This window comes from Poecilia mexicana, unplaced genomic scaffold, assembly GCF_051168715.1.
Source record: "Poecilia mexicana isolate PSO_F unplaced genomic scaffold, ASM5116871v1 scaffold_22, whole genome shotgun sequence".
Taxonomy (NCBI): Eukaryota; Metazoa; Chordata; class Actinopteri; order Cyprinodontiformes; family Poeciliidae; genus Poecilia; species Poecilia mexicana.
This window is the reverse complement of record NW_028263391.1, coordinates 17318355-17336419: the sequence shown is the minus strand read 5'-3', so window position 1 is coordinate 17336419 and position 18065 is coordinate 17318355. Positions and strand designations below refer to the sequence as shown.

The window sequence follows — 18065 nt, the reverse complement described above, 5'->3', positions numbered from 1 at the left end:
TGACTCAACAAATCATAACAAACTCCTTATTAACAGAGATTGGAAAATACCCTTCAATAAAATGTTGCGTGAAAAAAAAAAAAAACTATCCATGAAAATAAAATATTTTCAAGTAAGTGCATATGAGGCGACAGTTTGTGCTTTAGTAAAGCAAAATCAATTCACTGAATCAGCAAAACTGCACAGCTTTAACTACTTTAATAAAGTATTAATAACATCAGGGCTTCAGAATGTTTCAGAAAATGTTTAACTTTTTAAGACCATAAATAGACTTATGGTACAGGAATCAAAAGAAAATTACTTCTGTAGGTTCAGCTTAATTTATGTGTTATTTAAGTTGGTGTTTTTTGACTGTCATGTAGTTCCTGTGTGTCTCCAGGTCATTTAATTCTTTGGCCAATATGTACTGAAGCATTGTCCCTTCTCACTAAACATTTCACACTCTGTTCATCAAATGTTGTAGTAAATTATTAAGATAAATCATAATAGACATATACAACTCAACATTCTTATCTGAAAAGTTTGCAGTCGTTTGGATTCTGATTGAACCTCTTACTCGTATAAAAGGCAGATAATAAAATTCAACACTTTTTTTGAACCTCCTGAGTAGAGATGCACCAATCAAGATTGTTTCTTCCAAGCAAATGACAATATTCCAGTTTTCATGAGTTCGATTTGCCAATTCTAATTTTGACTGATTTTATTTTTCTAACTATAACTAACAAAACCAGAAACAAATGTGCTATAGTTTATTTGACAGAGGAAGCACTGAAAGATTACAGAGTCCCTGATTTGAGATGCAGTGATCAAACTTTTCAGGACAATTCCTTGCTGATTCTGATGTTGACCGACTGTTTTATTGCTTCCTAAGGAATAGACACAGAAGCAAAAACAGGTCAACTTTACATGATTATCCCTATTTGTCTATTCAATCATGTGACTTCATTGTTATTAAACTAGATAAAAGTTCTTAGTGTTGGTTTGCAAGTTTAAAGACCAAAAAGGCAGGGGCTCTTAAGTTGGAATAGAAAAATATTGATCAGTCGGTTAGTGCCAATCAATAAAAATCTGTCCAACTACCATTTTTGACAGAAGGAATAGTGCATCTCTAATCAATAACTCACCTCTTTCTTCAACAATAGGGCACCATTCTCTTCTGGTTTTCGCTAATATCCTTAAAATCTAGTGCAGTTGCAAACAAGCAATGATATGATCTGATGAAGCGATGATAAGTCAGTTGATTTATGTAGCCAGAAAAATACCCTAAAATAATCAGTATGTTTTAGGAAAGTCTTGTAATTCTGTTGTTTTTTGCTGAAATCAGTGAACATCCAGGCCCAAACTTTGCAAAAACAATCTGAGATAAGTCCTGAATGATCCAAGCAAAAGCCAAATGTTGACAGTATTAGTTACTCTGGGTGGAGTCGCTGGGTTGTCCTCCAGGATTCTATATCTTGTATCTAAATATAGCAAGTAAGGTAAACCAGTATTCCAGACATTAACTCTCACAAGAGCTCAAAGTTACAAATACAAAAAAAAAAGAATCATAAAATATCCACTGGTTTATGGAATACAATAGCTTAAAAAACAGTCCCCACAGAAATAAAGGTTAAAAATGATAATCCTGGTGTGGGAAACGAAGACCAGCCTGACCCGTCTTCCCCTGAGGTGGACTCCGTGAGATCTGAGAAAACCCTGCTCTGTACGCTCCTCTTTCCTCACATCCATGAGCGGCTGGAGAGAGCACTTCATGTGCATGGGACTAACTCCTTAAGACCACTTCGGCTCATGCAGCCCAGAGGCAAAGTGGCAGCCGGGGTGGGGGAGAGGGGAGAAGGGAAGGAGGCTGTTTTGTACCAGTGTGTGAAGAGTGAGCCTTCAAGTAAATTAGTGTGCAAGCAGGGAAGTGTGTAACTGTATGTGCTGTGTGCAAGTGAGCATGAGGAGGTGGTAAAATGGAGAAATGGGGCTAACAGAGTGACAGAGCAACTATGTGTGCATAATATTTGTGCATGCAGTGAGGTGGCTTTGAGTTAGTGATAAAAGCAAAGAGTTGGTCTATCATCATCGCAAAGCCAAGAATAAGCCGGCAGAATAGAACAAACATCGATTCGACAGCTACTGCAGAAATAATGTCTTTGTTCATAATCAAACAAATGTGCATGGGTATATATAGCTTAAGCAGCCCACGATCCGTGAAAACAAGGAGAGGGTGATGCAAAAAGCTTTTATGTTTGATTCATGCCTTGCAGTCAATGCTTTTCTTTTAATGCAACTGCAAAAACTTGAACTAAAACGACAGCTACTACCACTGAGTGGGACAGGGGGCATTTAAGGCGACATAAAAAAGATAGGTCAGACATGATTTTGGTTAGACTAGCCAACTAAAACTGTAAACAATTCTTCCTCTAGTTAAGTGGAAAGAGAAAACAGGATTAATCTTCTTTGCTGTTTTACTTTCACTGCACAAATTCAAAAAGTTAAACTCATATAGATCAATACACAGCTAAGTGATATAATCTCAACCATTTATTTCTGTTGGTTTTGATGATTATAACTTAAAAAAAAAACTCAATTTCTTGTTAAATATGAATGTTATATAAAATAATGTGTTATGGCTTATCCAATCAAAGTGAAGACCAACGAGAAGCTACTAAATTTACAACTTAGCTGAAATATCTGGCAGTTCACAGAGTAATGTATCAAACCATATTAATGAAAAAGTAAGTGGAAGGAAAATCTGGTAGAATCTGGTATAAGTGCAGAGTTGAGAGAATTTTGTAGAAAAAGCCATTCAATTAAAAAGCATAACAGGAGTCAGTGCTTCAGAAAACAGCACAAACAGAAATAAAAGCCACTCCTGAAAAAGAGACAGGACCACAAGCTAAGAAGAAAATGATTCAACTGTTGTTTAGTAGGCCAAAGTCCTCTTTTCATTTAGAAATCAAAGTCCCATAGTCTGAAGCAAGAGTGAAGAGGAATGAAATCCAAGCTGATTGAGGATCAGAGTGAAATTTCCAGTCACTGACTATATGAGGTGTCAAGTCGTCTGCTACTTTTGGCCCAACTATGTTTGATCAAGTCCAAAGTCCTTGCAGCCGTCTACCAGGAAATTTCAGAGCACTCTATGCTCCGATAACAAACTTTATGGAAATGCAGATTTATTTTTGCAGAATGACTTTGCACCTGCTCACACTGCCAAAGGCACCAAAAGCTAGTTCAATGACCAGAGGGTTACTGTGCTTGTGACCTCTACTCTATAGAGAATCAATGGCATTGTCAAGAAGTAGATGAGAGACACCAGGCCCAACCAAGTGGTAAGTACATAGAAATTAACATATAGTTTTCAGAAGTCTGACTTTTCTGTTTGAAATATCCTTTTTCAGAATGTCTTATACGATATTCAAATAGGCTTTTTCCCAATTATTTTTGCTACATAGTTTTTTAAGAACAGAATGTTTTATTAGTTTATTTTTATAAACTAAATGCTTAAAAAGATATTTATGTGTAAATAAATCTATATAATATGTAAGTTTTCAATATTTTAGTTTAGGTATTGGCATAATCATATTTAAAAAATTACTCAGATGCAAATCTAATCTTAACTTATCCCCTAATAATCTCCCGCTAGGACCCACCTGTAGCACGTGCCGTCAGAGCAGGGGTTGTGCACCCGAACAATGATGAAGACATGCTGAAAGTGAGACCGAATGGCTCTGGGCGTGAAAGGGTGAGCTCCCGGTTCCTGGAACACAATGGTCACAATGTCGTTCCCAATGTGGCGCTTCCTCAGCAGCTGGAAGAACAACAAAGATTACACTGACTGAAACTGACATTTGACTGAAATTAAAGTTAAAACACACACACACACACGCACGTGGCACATTTTTGTAAGTTGAAACAAATAATTTCATTAAAGCTGAACAGGGTTCTGTTTGGAGAGCTGTAAATCCTCTGCATTCCTGAAAATTTATGTGGAGCTTTTGTCTCCAAAGAAAGACATTTTCCTGACAAAACAATATACTGCACACAATCCGTGTTCCCCATGTTTACCTGTTGTTTGTTGTTGGGTGTGTAAGGCAGCATTGTGGACACATGAAACATGATCTCGTAGTCCTTGTATGAAGTGTACAGGGAGTGAGTGCCAGTTGAATCCGCTGCAGAAAGAATGGAAACGCAGAATTGAAAACCATAATAATTTGCGCTTTGTACTCTGTGCACAGGATGCACTTTCACCATAGCACAAACAAGTAGACAATAGTGAGCTGTGAACAAATGCCAGCCAATCAAAATTTATGTTCATTCGGGGAAAATTGCCTTCTCTAACGTTTGCATCCTGTACATTGTTTTTTGATTAACAACACAAAGAAAGCACTAGAAAGTGTAGGAAATTCAAATCATTTTAGGAAAATATTTACATCTCAGTTCAAACCGAAACCAAGACGACTCACAATGAGTTCCAGAGAGCAAACAATGGTCTCCAGTATGTCTATTCACCTACAAACTTCTGAGCTTCTTTTATAAATGCCAACTAATTCATGTTAGTCCATCACATAAAATCCCAATAAAATACACAAACATTTGTGTCTGAAAGGAGAAATATTTGTAAAACCTCCAGGGGTTTGAATACATTTGAAAGACACCGCATGTGTTGAAATCTAAAGAAACAAGAAGGAAGGAAGGTCACATGAAATGGAGGAAAGCAAGACAAAAATAAAGAGTCTCAGACTAAAGAAGCTTCAACAGGTCAGAGGTGACTGGGAGGCAGAAAAGTCACTTCAGTGTTACAGCTAATCTACAGGTCAGTATTGCTGGCCTGTAGATAGAAACCCCTTTGTATGTGACGCCAAAAACAATGCAGTGTGTGTAATTACTTTTGGTGTCCAGCTGGGCTCTGTACTTGGTGAAACCCTTGAGGCGGACCTTCTCCCCCAGCAGCTGGAAGAACTCCTCCAGGGCGGGGCCGGCGGTCTCGTTGTTGTACATTTCCTCCTCCGTGCTTTGTCCCGCTCGGCAGTACATCACACCTACCTTGACCTGAAAACTTAGCTGGAGACCAGACACAAAAATTTCACACTTTTTCAACCTCAAAAAGCAATTTTTAGGTGATTTTTAAATCAAAGTGAATTTATGGCTGACATCCCTTGCAGTGGTCAAACTCCATCTATGGAATCTTTGCAATCTTATGCGTCATCCTCTTACCCCTTGTTCATCCAGCTTCATCAGCTGCTCTGTGACTTTAGGGGTGTTGAGTGCCAGTCTGAGGCAGGACAGATCCAGTTCTGGGAGAAGGTACTCCAGTACATCTTTGATGGGGAGACCTCTTGTGGTCCCATGTTTGGAGGTAGAAGGCACTGCATCCTCCAATATAGAACCTCTAAGAGTTGTCAGCTGGATGGGAAGAAACGCAAAGGAAGATTACAGAGAGGTGAGAGATAAGGAATGCACCTCAGGTATTATTGAGGCTCTGAACTTCAGAGAAAACAGGCCGTCCCTGACAACAGAAATAAACAACAGCGCAGTCTGCAGAGCTTCTAATACCAACTTCAAAGTCAATAACGCAAAAAAAAAAAAGGCAATTCTGACTCAAATCTTTGGGTAAGTACAAAATGAAAGAGGTGAAAGAGGTGAGATGGCCTGTCCAATCATTCTGTAGCACAGAGTGTGCATTGTGCTGAGCTCGTGGGACTGAACTCAATCACCCAGCTATCTTAGCAGCTGGAACAGACGGACACTCCCTCTTCCCTGCAAGCTTGACACTGCACTGAGCTGATGTTTACAATGGGCCACTGTTTCCAATGTTTACATGAGGAATTGGGGGGGTGGTTAGTTGCTTCAGTCAAACCTGTGAAGTTTAAATCACATGCACCTGTCCTGGAACAATCCACAATAAAAAGTTTCTATATGCGTCTGTATTCTATCTGGGTGGGAGTGCAAGACATTAAATCTATAAACCGATTTCCCCATAGGAGTGGAATCAAACTCTCATATTAAGGAAGTATTATATTTAATTGAAAGCTCTTCACACGATAGTTTTAGGTTGCTGACAGGCCTTCAGGGCTAGCGGATGCATGTACTTCCTGAGGTTTCTTCACACATTGCTAATATCAAGTAGACACCTGAATAGCTTGAGGGAAGGTTGCATAATGATAATAATAAAAAAAAAAAGAAAGGACAAAAACAAGAACGCAACTTTAATTAGTTGATTATATTAAACATGAAAAAAAACCTTAACCCAGAATGAATAATACACAAGTTGACTGTAATGTATTACAGAAAAACCTTTTTTTTTTTAATTAAAGTTTAGCTACTAAATACCAAAATTAGTGAGTATAAGAATATAAAGTCTGTATTATTAAAATTTAGTTGGAAATGAAAAAGAAGTGTGCTGTAAGAGTTGAAGGCAAGTCTGACCTCGCTTGTTCTGAAGATGATGCGGTAGTTATACTGCTGCCCACGCTCTTTTTCCTCGTCCAGCTTCTCCCTGCGCAGACTTACAGCGACTGGACCCAGAGACTCGTCCATGCCAAAGTAGTTCCAGTGCTCTGAGGTGCAGGAAGTGTCACATGTCCAAAAACAGCATGTTAAGCATCACTGCTCTTGAAGCACATCATTAGTTTGTAGGTAGCAAAATATTTCAAGTGTTTGTCGCAAGATTTATGAATTCATCACTGGCACCAGAGGGATAATTTGCCATGTTTAATGTGTTGAACATTGTATTTGTCAGGAAAAATGACTTCAACTAATTTGGAAAGTGAATAATTTTCCCTCTATATCAGACAAGTCAAAGTTGTTTATATAGTTCAACACACCCGAATCAAATGATGGCTCATTAATACGTCTACAGAACATTGACTTGTTGAGAAGGTAGTAACTACCTGCGTGTTGAACCAGGAACCGAACTAAAACATGCAGGACATCGGAGCTAACAGACTGACTGAACACCCTTTGTCTATATGACGATGATCCAGGACTTGAAGTCCAGTGTCCTGCAACTTTTAGATGCATTTCTGCTTTTACACAGCTGAGTCAAATAATGAGGTCATTAGCTCTGGAGAACTTGACTGCATACTGCTGAGGTGATTCAGCCATTTGAATCAGGTGTGTTGACTCATCAGAAAGCTGCAGGTCACCAGCTCTCGATGACTGGATTTGAATTAACTCAAACCTGTGCACATTTTTCCTATCACTCACCTACAAAAAGAGCAGTTCAAGTGCGTCATAATCTGCACTATAATTGCCTCTTACCTTTAAGGTAGAAAAACTTTCTGAAATAGTAGGCTCCCAGATCCACGTGCTCCACAATGTACTGTTTGCCCTTTTCGCTGACTGTGCTCGGTCCCTCCTTGGGTCCCTCGAGAACAGCTACTCCAGCATTAGTGCAGTGTGTGCTCAAAGATGTCTCATATAGGTGACCTTCTCCAGTCAGGTTTCCTGAGCTGCTGCTGCCTGCTCCACCACCCACAAGTCCATGATACCCAGTCCCACCTAGCCCACCTGCGCCCAGCCGCCGCCTCCCGCTCCCGTCGGTGTTGATCTCGTTGCGGAAGCAGGGGCAGCTCAGCAGCATTTCGTTGCTCTGTTCGTCTCCTGTGTCCAAGCCTGGGCTGTCTCTGGAGCTCAGCTCTTCTTGGCTGCCACTTGGGGAGCTGTAAGGCAGGCTGTGGGTGGATGACAGAGTGGAGGTAGCAGATGCTACGGCAGCAGCGGACGCTCCGGTGGTGGTGTTCTTCCTCTTTCCTGCCGTCTGTCGAAGCTGAGTAATTTCATTGAGGTCAAAAAGGATGCTCTGAACGTCGTAGTGAGCAAAACCTTTCTGACAGACCCAGGGCTTTAGAGCGGGAGGTGCATCCTCCATTCGACTGTCCTCCACATCGGATCCGGCTCTTGGAGAGTCCAACTCGCCTCGTACATTTTTAAGTTTCCGGAATATGGACTCCCCTCCCGTTTCAGATTTGGTGCGTCTTTTCGGAGGCTTGTCCCTGTCTCTGGGTTTCAGCAGGTGTCCATCTGTGACGTCTTCCTGAAGCTCTTGAAGCTTTATCCCAACATTCAGAATGTCTTCTAGGTTCTCTGGAGCAGGGCTGCGCTGGTCCACCTTGTCCTCTTGATAACCCTTCAGCATTTCAAAGAAACTGTCCTTAGCAATTCCGTGTTGATCTATTGATGATGTGCTGCCATATTCCCGATGAAGAGGGGAACATTTAACTCCCGCTGATGGCGCCCAGTCTTCTCCACTATCTCCGCTTCCCTCCATCTCACTGATGGCCATGTCGCTGTTACTGCGTTGACGGACACGTCTCTGTCGAGGATTTTTGTGCGCAGGGCCTCTGTAACCTGGGGTCAAATAACGGTTGTCGGGGCTGTAGCTGTTTGGCGGTGCATGTGTTCGACTCATTAGGGTGTTGTGGATGTTGCGAAGCATAGAGGAGTCATGAGGGCTCAAAACAGAGCCTAACTTAATGTGACTTTTAATGACAGATGGGGTGCCAGCCCCAGTGTCGCCAGACGAGTGCCACTGTGCTCCTGGAGCATCTTTTCTCGGGGGCCAGTCGGCCACCCGAGCTCGAACCCCCATTTTAGGCATCCCTGTGTTCACACTGCCATGGTAGTTGTCTGTTCGGGCCGGAAAAGCCCCCCCATTGACTGGTCGCAGATGGCCAGTGTAAAACTCATTGGTGGCAGGAATGGAGCCTCCAACCGTGCACTCCATCGGTGGGCGCTTCAGGCTGGTCATGACATCAGTGCCAAAGGTTAAAGGCACTTAGCAGATGGGCATGGCTGCTTCTGGGACTGGGTGCTACTCAATGACCTCATGAGCAAATATGAATGTTGGGATCAACAAGTCCAGAGGCAAGAGATATCCTCAGCACTCAAGCTTGCATACTGCCTCCTCAGCTGCAGCAGTCCTGCTGTTTAGCATTTTCTCCACTCCTAACACAGAACCCTGGAAAAACAAACAAATATATGTTATGATTCTGCTGAAAAATCAGCAGGACAGAAATTTGAGCAGTGATGTTGAAATCTTGAAGTAGAAATTATCTTCACACATGCTTTCTACCACTATTGAAATCTTTGTCAGCAAAAAACTACATCCAAGTTAACAAACAGACACAATTATAACATGGTTGTGAAAAGATATAGGGATATTGTTGTTTGAAAAAAAATCTGAAAATTTCCACAAAAATGTCTAAAACATGTACAAGTATCTAATCTGAAAATGTGTCTGCAGGACTAAATGTTAAAAATGGTATTCCTCTTTAGTGGTAAGAGATATTTAAAAGTTAGAGAACAATTGCAAAGCAGCAGGAAAAGGATCAATCATTTTTTTATTAATCAAAAAACAAAAAATATATATATTTTGTATTCAGTATTGTGGCTCAGTGCTTGGTGAACCAATCCAATATTTAGTATTAGATGGAGACCATCTTTGAACAGGAGTCATGTCACAGATTCTCAAGTGAATTTATATCTACACTCTGTGCCATTTTAACACATGCATATCATTTTTTGCTAAGCCATTTAATTGCAGCTCTAACTGCATTTTGTTCTGCCAGAAGGTGAATCTCTGCTTACGTTTTTCCAGGCCAGGCCTAAATCTTCTATCACTACCTGACAAATCGGACCAATTTGGAAATGATGCAAATAAAAAAGAGATTAAATCTCTTCGCTTTCTCCGACCCACCAGGCTGTGCCTGTGATCACTTTACCCACTTACTGTAAGTGCACTGCAAAAAGCCATCAGCTCAGACACCTTCATACTCCATTGGCATCAGTTTTCATTACAAATATAAAAATGTTGCAAAAAAGAATGTCTCAGTCAAAAAAGTAAAAGCGTTATACGTGAGAAGAATTTGTAAAATGCCATGTTTCCACAGTACACTATTGAGATGCAAGTCAAATTCTCCCTCGACAGCCCAGTATGTTTGATGTATCAACATAAATTTGCAAGTCAAGTTAAAAGTACAGGAGGAAGAAATCTCAAAGTTCTGCAGTGCAGATGAATCCGTTTTTAGAAACACCTCAGGCAAAGCATCCTCAGCTAACTAACACAGAGTGTTTGACTGGTCAGAGCTACATGCAGGGCAATTCTGGAATAAAATCTGGAAGGGGCATCAAAGCAGACACACGAGTTAGAATGGCCCAGTCAAAGTCTAGATCTGAATCCAACTGTGAAAGTGACAAAGCTTGGATATTCTTATAGACACTCTCTCTCCAGCTGACTAGGTTTCAGCTATTTTACAAAGAAGAAATTGATTTCTAGATAAGTGAAGTTGTTGGAAAAACATCACAAATGATTTACAGCTGTAACTGCAACGTTACCTCATAATAATGCACTACTTTGTGCATTACTGGCACCCCCTCTGTTAGGTCATTCACATAACATCCCAGTAAAATACTATAAAGCCTGTGGTTGTAATGTGAATGGAAATTAATACCTTTGCAAAACATCTTTAAGTATTAACAGAGAAAATATCTGCAGCATCTTCTATCTGCTAAACAAGAATTATTTCATTTTATTCTATGCTTTTGTTACCAGAAATTGAAAAGAACTCAATGTTCCTCTTAGGGTATTTAAATAAATCAAGTTTTCAGAGGAGATTAGAAAAAAAAAAAAAAAAACGTGATTAATTTTAAACAATATTCATGCCCTACAAAGACCCTTTTAATCTAGGTGAGCAAATAATCGTGGAATGTAAATTAAATTGCAGGTCCAGTCCCGGAGCGTTTTGCCTTGTTCCCTCACGCAGCCGTCCGCAGGGAGAAACTAATGAACAGAACCAACTCACTGCACTTATGCTCACACACAGACACACATAAATGTCCCAGAAACAGGTCTGTAATCTGAATGCTGAACAGTCAGGCTGTCTTTATGTTTTTTCCGATTAAACAGTAGTTACCCTTTCATGACCCCAAGTATCCAACCTTTGTGTTTTAAAAAATACCTGTTTGCAGCTAACTCAGATATTGATCCAAAAACATACAAAGATTTTATACATACGTACATTGCTGCTCAGAAGTTTGGTTATACTCTTAAAATGCATTTAAGGAGATGTTTTTTCCCCCAACAAGAAATGTTCGCAACCAACACCAACACTGATTTTAACAAGTAGATCAGCCTGAATGTACAATTTTGATCTTGTGGGTTTAATAGAGATGTCAACATGTACCAACATGTACCAACATGAATATACTTACGCAAGTCTTTAGGGAGGATATTCTGCATGTGTGCATATGTTAATGTGAGAGAAATTGTAAAATATAACATCATAGAGGGGCAATTTTTGAGTGTCTGCCCCCTCTAACATGTAGTGGTGTGAAGGAGTGAAGCGCCAATGTTCAGAAAAAGAAAAAGACTGAGAACAGGCAGAAAGAAAAAGACAACAAACGACCTACGGTCCACTACGGTCTTGTTCTAACTCATTCTGTCAACCTTGTCTCTTTAAGCAATTTTTCCATACATTTTTGTAGAACATGCCCAGACTGTTTATGCCTGTTGACTGAATTTATTCAGATTCCTCTAATTGAGGCTTTGACTACTTAGCAGAAACTCCAGATACATTACAGCATGAGCCACAGATGACTGTTCATTCCTTCGTGAGCCTCTGTGTGTTAATCAGAATGCCTTCCAGCTTCTTGTGACCTAGCAAACACACAAATTACAGGGAACAAAGGAGAGAGACAGACAGGAGTAACTCAGCTGGACAGATGAATCACGTCATGAATCAGAAACATGAAAACCTTAAATCAGTCATCAATAAAAGACTTCTTTTACCCAGGGTTCCACAGTGGGGAATGTTTTTGCTGAGCTAGCTGGCCTGCTTGTTGTCCCTTAGATAAAGGGCAACACGCTGCAGCTGAAAGAGTCTTCATCCTGGGTTTTCAAACAGAGCAGGAACGAGGTTTCCCAGCACACTGGGCAAGTGTTACCAAAGCTCTGACAAAAGATTCAAGGGATTGCCCTACAAGCTTGTAATTACCGCGTGCTTGAATGGGATAAGGGGCTGTTTGCCTGACACCATTGGCTTTCAAACAGGCACCCTACCATTTAGTCCATTGGCTGTCCCTAGCTCCTAATCTTTCTCCCCTCTGAGGGTCGACTGGGTTATTGGGTAGCCAGCACAAAGGTCCCTCTGTGTTGGCTCGGGCAAAACTGGGGCCTCATTCCAGCACACTGAAGTCTTTGAAAATTGCTTGGCACGGGAACCTCACTTCAGCTGTGTACATGGGGTTTGCCAGGAAGACCAGATAAATTAAAGCCTTGGTGAGCTGGTGAGCAAAGCCTGAACCAGATTAAGTTCAAGAAAACATAGTAAGAAGGCAAGGGGTAGTATAAGATTCTCACGTTACGAAAAAAAGTGGAGAAAAATTACCCAAATTTGACAATATTTATTTAAAAAATGGAACATGGTTGAACTGCTTTTATTTATTAGGAAATGCAGCAACTATTTTCATTGCTGCTAAAATAATCTAACATACTGTTGGTCACTTTGGTTATAATAAGCATTTATTTTGATTTAGATACATCAAAATGAATCAAAAAAGTGCCCTTTTTGCGATTCTGCTTTTTATAGAATAAGAAGCCGCGCTACTGGTCAGACAACCCAATCTAATATCCCCTTGTTTTAGTTGCTTAAGGCCAGTCGTAGCTTGTGAACAAGATATTTTAACTCCTCCATCAATAAGAGAGACTATAAAAGGGAGGATTCCATGCTGCAGAAGAACACTCCTTTGTCATCTCTTCAAAAGGACCTTATAACATACATATATGACCAAAAATATTAACTGTTTTGAAAGGTTTACTTCTTAAACCTCGGTATACCTTAATGTCTGTTGTCAGACCATTAATAGTAGGGAGATGTGAAGCGTGAAGGATCCCAGACAAAAACATGAAATAACCAGTCATTTGGTTACGCAACTGGTCTTTCTTGCAACATATTAACTTGAAGACGCAAAACACAAAATCAAGTGACTCTTACACAGATCAATTTCCTGTCATTTAAGGAGTGCTCAGAAGCAAGAAGTAAACTGTGGTTTTCCATGGAGATCCACAAGAACAGGAGAATCTCAGTCATTTCCGACTCCCTCGGTCTTGTCTGACTCCTTTCCAATCTTTTGTCTGCTTTCTCCTTCCGTTCGAAAATTAGGCACCAAACCACACACCAGCCTGCCTGTACTATTGAGCAAACCTGAGAAACCAACAGCTCGAGGGAATTAAAAAAAACAAAAAAAAAACAGGGAGACATTTTGGCAGTCTAACGACAGAAGCGGTATCCGACCGCAAGTTGGGATCCAGCAATTCCACGTAATTCACTTAAGGAAGAGACCTGTGTGAGAGAGAGGAGACTTGGGACATGTTTGGGCAAAAACTAAGAGAGAAGTGCAGCACTGATTTTGGCAACTTTTATACTAATTCCCAATTGAGTTTTGATCTATTCATGATCAGCTGCAAATAGGAAGGATGTAAGATGGAATGCTTGGGGAGTAGCTTTACAATCCAGTATGAACATTTATGGTACCTTTTGTCCTGTGATGTGCTGCTGCTTCTGCCCCATCTCTGGGCCCCTCTCTGGGCCCCTCTCCTGTCTCTGCAACACAGCTCAGTAAGTAGAGGGCAGAGCTAACTACTGGCAAAGGAAATTTCACTTGTAGGCCTTACAAGAAGAGACAGTTCTGGAGGAGTGCCAGTGTATATTCATTGCCATCATATCCAGCAGGGTATCCTTCCCCTCCTTTTATCTAGAAACCACTCCGCCAGGGTTTCAAGTGGAAGAGAGAGGAGAAATAAAATAGACACTTCAAACTCTTGACAGTCAAGTCGGTGATGGAAAAACTGTGAAACTATTTCTAATTATCTGAGTAGACTACTGGTTCAGCTGTGATTGCTTTTGTCAAACTTTAAGAGAACCTTGTAGCTTCAATAAAAGCTTACTACAGCTTAGATCGTCCACTTACAGTATATAGACTACAGAAGAACCACAATTTCTCCATTCTAATGAGTGATGAGCCGTCAGAACAACCCAATGAAGAAAGTCTGCAACCTAATCTGACAACTTTCTGCTCTGTAAAAACGTGAACTAAAGAAAACTGAGTCCAGATTGATTTAGAAACTGAAAACAGAGACACCCTCTTCAGCTCAAGAGAGGAAAGCACTAGAGGAGAAGCAGTGTGCCGCTGCCTGCAGAGGAATGTAAAAATTCCTACAAGCCAGCTGTCGAATTGCTGAACTGCACCAGTTCCATGCTGCGGTTAAAAACTGGAAGTCTGCTTTAGGCTGCACTTTCCCTCCGCCCGACAGAAACTCCTAAGACGCCATTAGAGACATATTGCTGCACAAGGACAGGTACATGCTGAGACAAAAGGATGAGACAAAGTCCAGAGCACCAAATCCTATAAACCAACATCAACAGAATAGAGCAACTCATTAAAACAATCCCTGCTAACTGATGACAGATAACCTTTTCTTAATCTCAAATAGCATCTTCTGTTCTTTCGAAGATGCTTGTGGACACAAAGGATTTAAAAGTCTCTCAAACAGGCTAAAATATTATTAGCATGTAGCTTTTGAGTATGGCATTTGAAATATAATGTACAGTAGATGAGTGCATAATCATAATTTGGCTCTTGATTAAAAGAGCCGGTTGAAAGTGATAAGTGTAATAGATATTATATAATTTAACAGAAACCATGACTTTTTAATGATCTTCTTCAATCTCTTGCAAGAATACCACATCTGTCATCTGCAATTTTATTTAAATAATAAAATCTTTATTCAGCACTCTTTATACATTTATAATACTGTATTTTAGTCTTGAGAGGAGCGTAAATTAGTATGTATATTCTTATGAGTTAGACATTAACCTTTAAAGAATATAAGTACATCTTATTTACAACCGTTCATGTTAGCAACTTAAGTTCTAAATCATTACAGCTGTTCTGCTGAACCCTCTTCATTAAAGCTATTTTTATATCAATAATAATAATAATACATCAAACGCATATACTGCTTTTTAGGACACTCAAAGACAGCTTACAAACAGAGAAAAACACAACACAAAATAAATAAATAAAAAAAGAGGATTTTCTCCTTTTCCAAAGCACTCAATTGAATTCTCAGACAGGCTTTTTTAGTCAATCTTATTATGCAAAAACCATCATTTTGTCTTTGCATTTTATAATCTCCAACAAACTGCCAAAAATAATTTCTAGGGCACATTTCAAAACTTTACCCAATGAAAGTGCTCCAGAAGCTAAAAAGATTAAAAAGCACAACACACATTCTTAGTAAATTTAAAATATGTTCTGATTTGCTTTAATTTATCACTGTTTAGGTCTAAATGATGAGCCCCAAGATTAGGAAAAAAAAAGTGCATTCCTATAAGCACATCTGTGTGCACATGCCCTCAGACTGCACAGGCAGAGCCACAAACAAGTGGAAACAATGACACGGCACCATATTTTCTCTGTGATTGCTATTATCAGTCAACAAAATTCCTTTGTTGGTTCACATAACCCCGTTGCTGAGGAAAACAAAGAGAGCAGCTTTGACTTGCAGTGCCTAAGACGGTAAAGATAAAAATCAACCGATGGTGGGATTTTTTTATTTTTTTTATGACGTGTTTGTAAAAAGTTTAAGTTGCTGCATCTTACCTAGGCTATCGCTAAATAAATGTTGGGATGAAGAGGCAAGCTTCTGCTAAATTAGACTTCATTAAAGTATTTGTAAAACCTCTGGTATCCAATTCAGTGACGTTATCAGTCAATGGTCATGTGATAAGCATTTTCAGGCATGTAAACAGGGAAGAGAGTATTCCTGAAAATAATCTAAAGTGCTTGTTCGGACAAGGATAAGTCTTGTTTTGAAATTCCATCAAGAAATGAAAACAAATCTATTTGCTTGTCTCAGATTCGACTAAAAACCAATAGTGGATAAAATTAAAAAAAGTCCATGCAAACAACAACAAAAGCAATATCCAAGTCACAATTTTTCCAAATGATTTGTTATTTGTGTTTATTGCAATGGTAACATCTTTTTTCTCCACCATAAGGCATTAGATAGAGTTCACCCGGTGTAATGTTGCACTCTTAGCTATTCCTACAACAACTTAGGAATGACAACTATTTAAATGCCTTAAATTATTCTTGAAAACAATTTTATTTAAATACCTTAAATTTTTGCCATTCAAACAACAATTCAAGGTATTTTAGCTGATTTTAGTTAGCCAGTTTGCTCATGAGCTCTGAAAGGGACAGAAATTAAACTCTTGCCTCATTGTTTGCACTGTGAAGGGGGAATAAAGATTAGCCCTACAAAATGTTTCAGCTTACTTCAAATGAAGATCTTAGTGATTCTAAACCATCATAGTGATTTTAATCACACAGATCTTTCTGAGTTAGTCAATGATTGCAGGTTGATTATTAGCAGGTTCAGTGTTCAGTAGCTTTAATAGGGGTTCTATGTGTAGGTGGTTCCATAAAACTATTTCACACACATTACCCAAACCTAGCCATAAAGCTCAAAGTTCATATTACCAACTGCAACTCATAACAGGATTCTCTACGGTTAATAAATACACAAACCAGTGGTCAAACAATGCCATGCAAAAGTATTCATACTTTGAACCTTTTCACGTAACAGTCGCAAATCTGAAAGTATTTTTATTGGGCTTTTAAGAGATGGGCCAGGAAGGAAACGGGTACATGGTTTTCACATATTTCTCTTTTTTATATATTTTTACAAATACAAATCTGAAAAGTCTGGAGTGTAATTGTGTTCAGTGTCTCAACACCCCCAGGCCCTACTGAACCACGTAGAACAGCATGTTGCAGCAATTACTGCGAGACCTTTGGATTAAATCTCAACGATGGCATGTATGCAGTGAACATTTCCCTACAAGGTGCCTTGTTAAACAGTGCCATGTGGGCTTAGACGGCGACACGTTTCCTTTAAGTCCCTTAACAACAATGGCCCCTACTAAAAAGGAGTGAACTCATTTGTTACCAAACAACTACCCGCAGCTCAGCATGAAGCTAACACAAGTTCTCAGTCAAAGTGTTGGGATGAGACAGTTTGAAGCAATTGTGAATTAAAATAGAAGGATGAGAGAGTAGCAGCAGTGTAATTAACAGCATTTATGTACAGAAAGGGGGCTGAGTGAATAGTTTGTGTTCTTGCTGTCTGTAATTTAGCCTCTCCACTTTAAGGGGGGGTGGGACTCAGCCAGGGGTGGACCAGCAAACAGTTTATAACTAGCTATTACTTCACTCTACAATCAGAGAGACTTGAGAATAAACAAATCAGCGTGAGCCCACAGTGTTGCTGGAGTGTCTCATGCATGTATATATGCACAGACTGACTGTGACTGCTCCACTGGACCAATGGCACACCATCATCTGAGGAGCTAAATGATTATCATTCAGTCAGGAACAAAGACGACATGAGGAAAATAAATAAAATGCTAATTATATCATTGGGATTTGAATGTATAAATTCGGTGTTGGATATTGGATGTTAATGTTGGCTGAATACATGCATGACTGCTAGACCGTTGCTCTATTACATGAAATCTCTACAGTTAGTGAAACATTTTAAGTTTATTTTATTGCTAAATATTTTAGCAAGCCAATGTATGAATGAAGAATACTCAAAGAATGTATAAATAATACATTTAACTTAGTCTCCCTTGTTGCTGATGAAGCTGTAAAAATATTTTTATATCAGCACCACATATGCTGGAAGGCATTTACAATGAAAGCAGCATGGGAAACTATCCCATTAGCACATCAGCTTGGTCAAAGTAAACAATCTTGAACAATAACTGCTTCATTGATTCGTGTTCTTGTTTTGAAGCCTTGCAGAAAAAAAAAGTTTCAGCAAAAAGTTTACAGGGGAAATTGCATAGATTTGCATTCTTGTGTGCAGCTCTGAATGGAACATGGACACAAAAATATGAAAGGTTGCAGTGCATGTGTGAATACAGCTTTAGGAAGCAAGATCAAAGTCATAAATATCCAAGAGTGTCATAAATAAGGAATATTTGTAGTGAGCTAATAAGATGCAGGGT

At 39.5% G+C, this 18065-nt stretch overlaps 1 protein-coding gene across 1 annotated transcript in view; it reads right to left on the bottom strand.

Moving 5' to 3' along the window:
- The window catches only part of LOC106909313 (signal-induced proliferation-associated 1-like protein 1), a 41824-nt gene that overhangs the window by 11531 nt on the left and 12228 nt on the right, over positions 1-18065 (bottom strand). The window contains exons 2-7 of the mRNA XM_014975663.2: positions 7249-8947; positions 6415-6545; positions 5203-5391; positions 4875-5049; positions 4054-4157; positions 3639-3796 (exon numbers count right to left, since the gene is read on the bottom strand). Coding sequence (XP_014831149.2) covers positions 3639-3796; positions 4054-4157; positions 4875-5049; positions 5203-5391; positions 6415-6545; positions 7249-8737 — 2246 coding nt within the window. The 5' untranslated portion in view covers positions 8738-8947. The remainder of the gene's footprint in view (positions 1-3638; positions 3797-4053; positions 4158-4874; positions 5050-5202; positions 5392-6414; positions 6546-7248; positions 8948-18065) is intronic.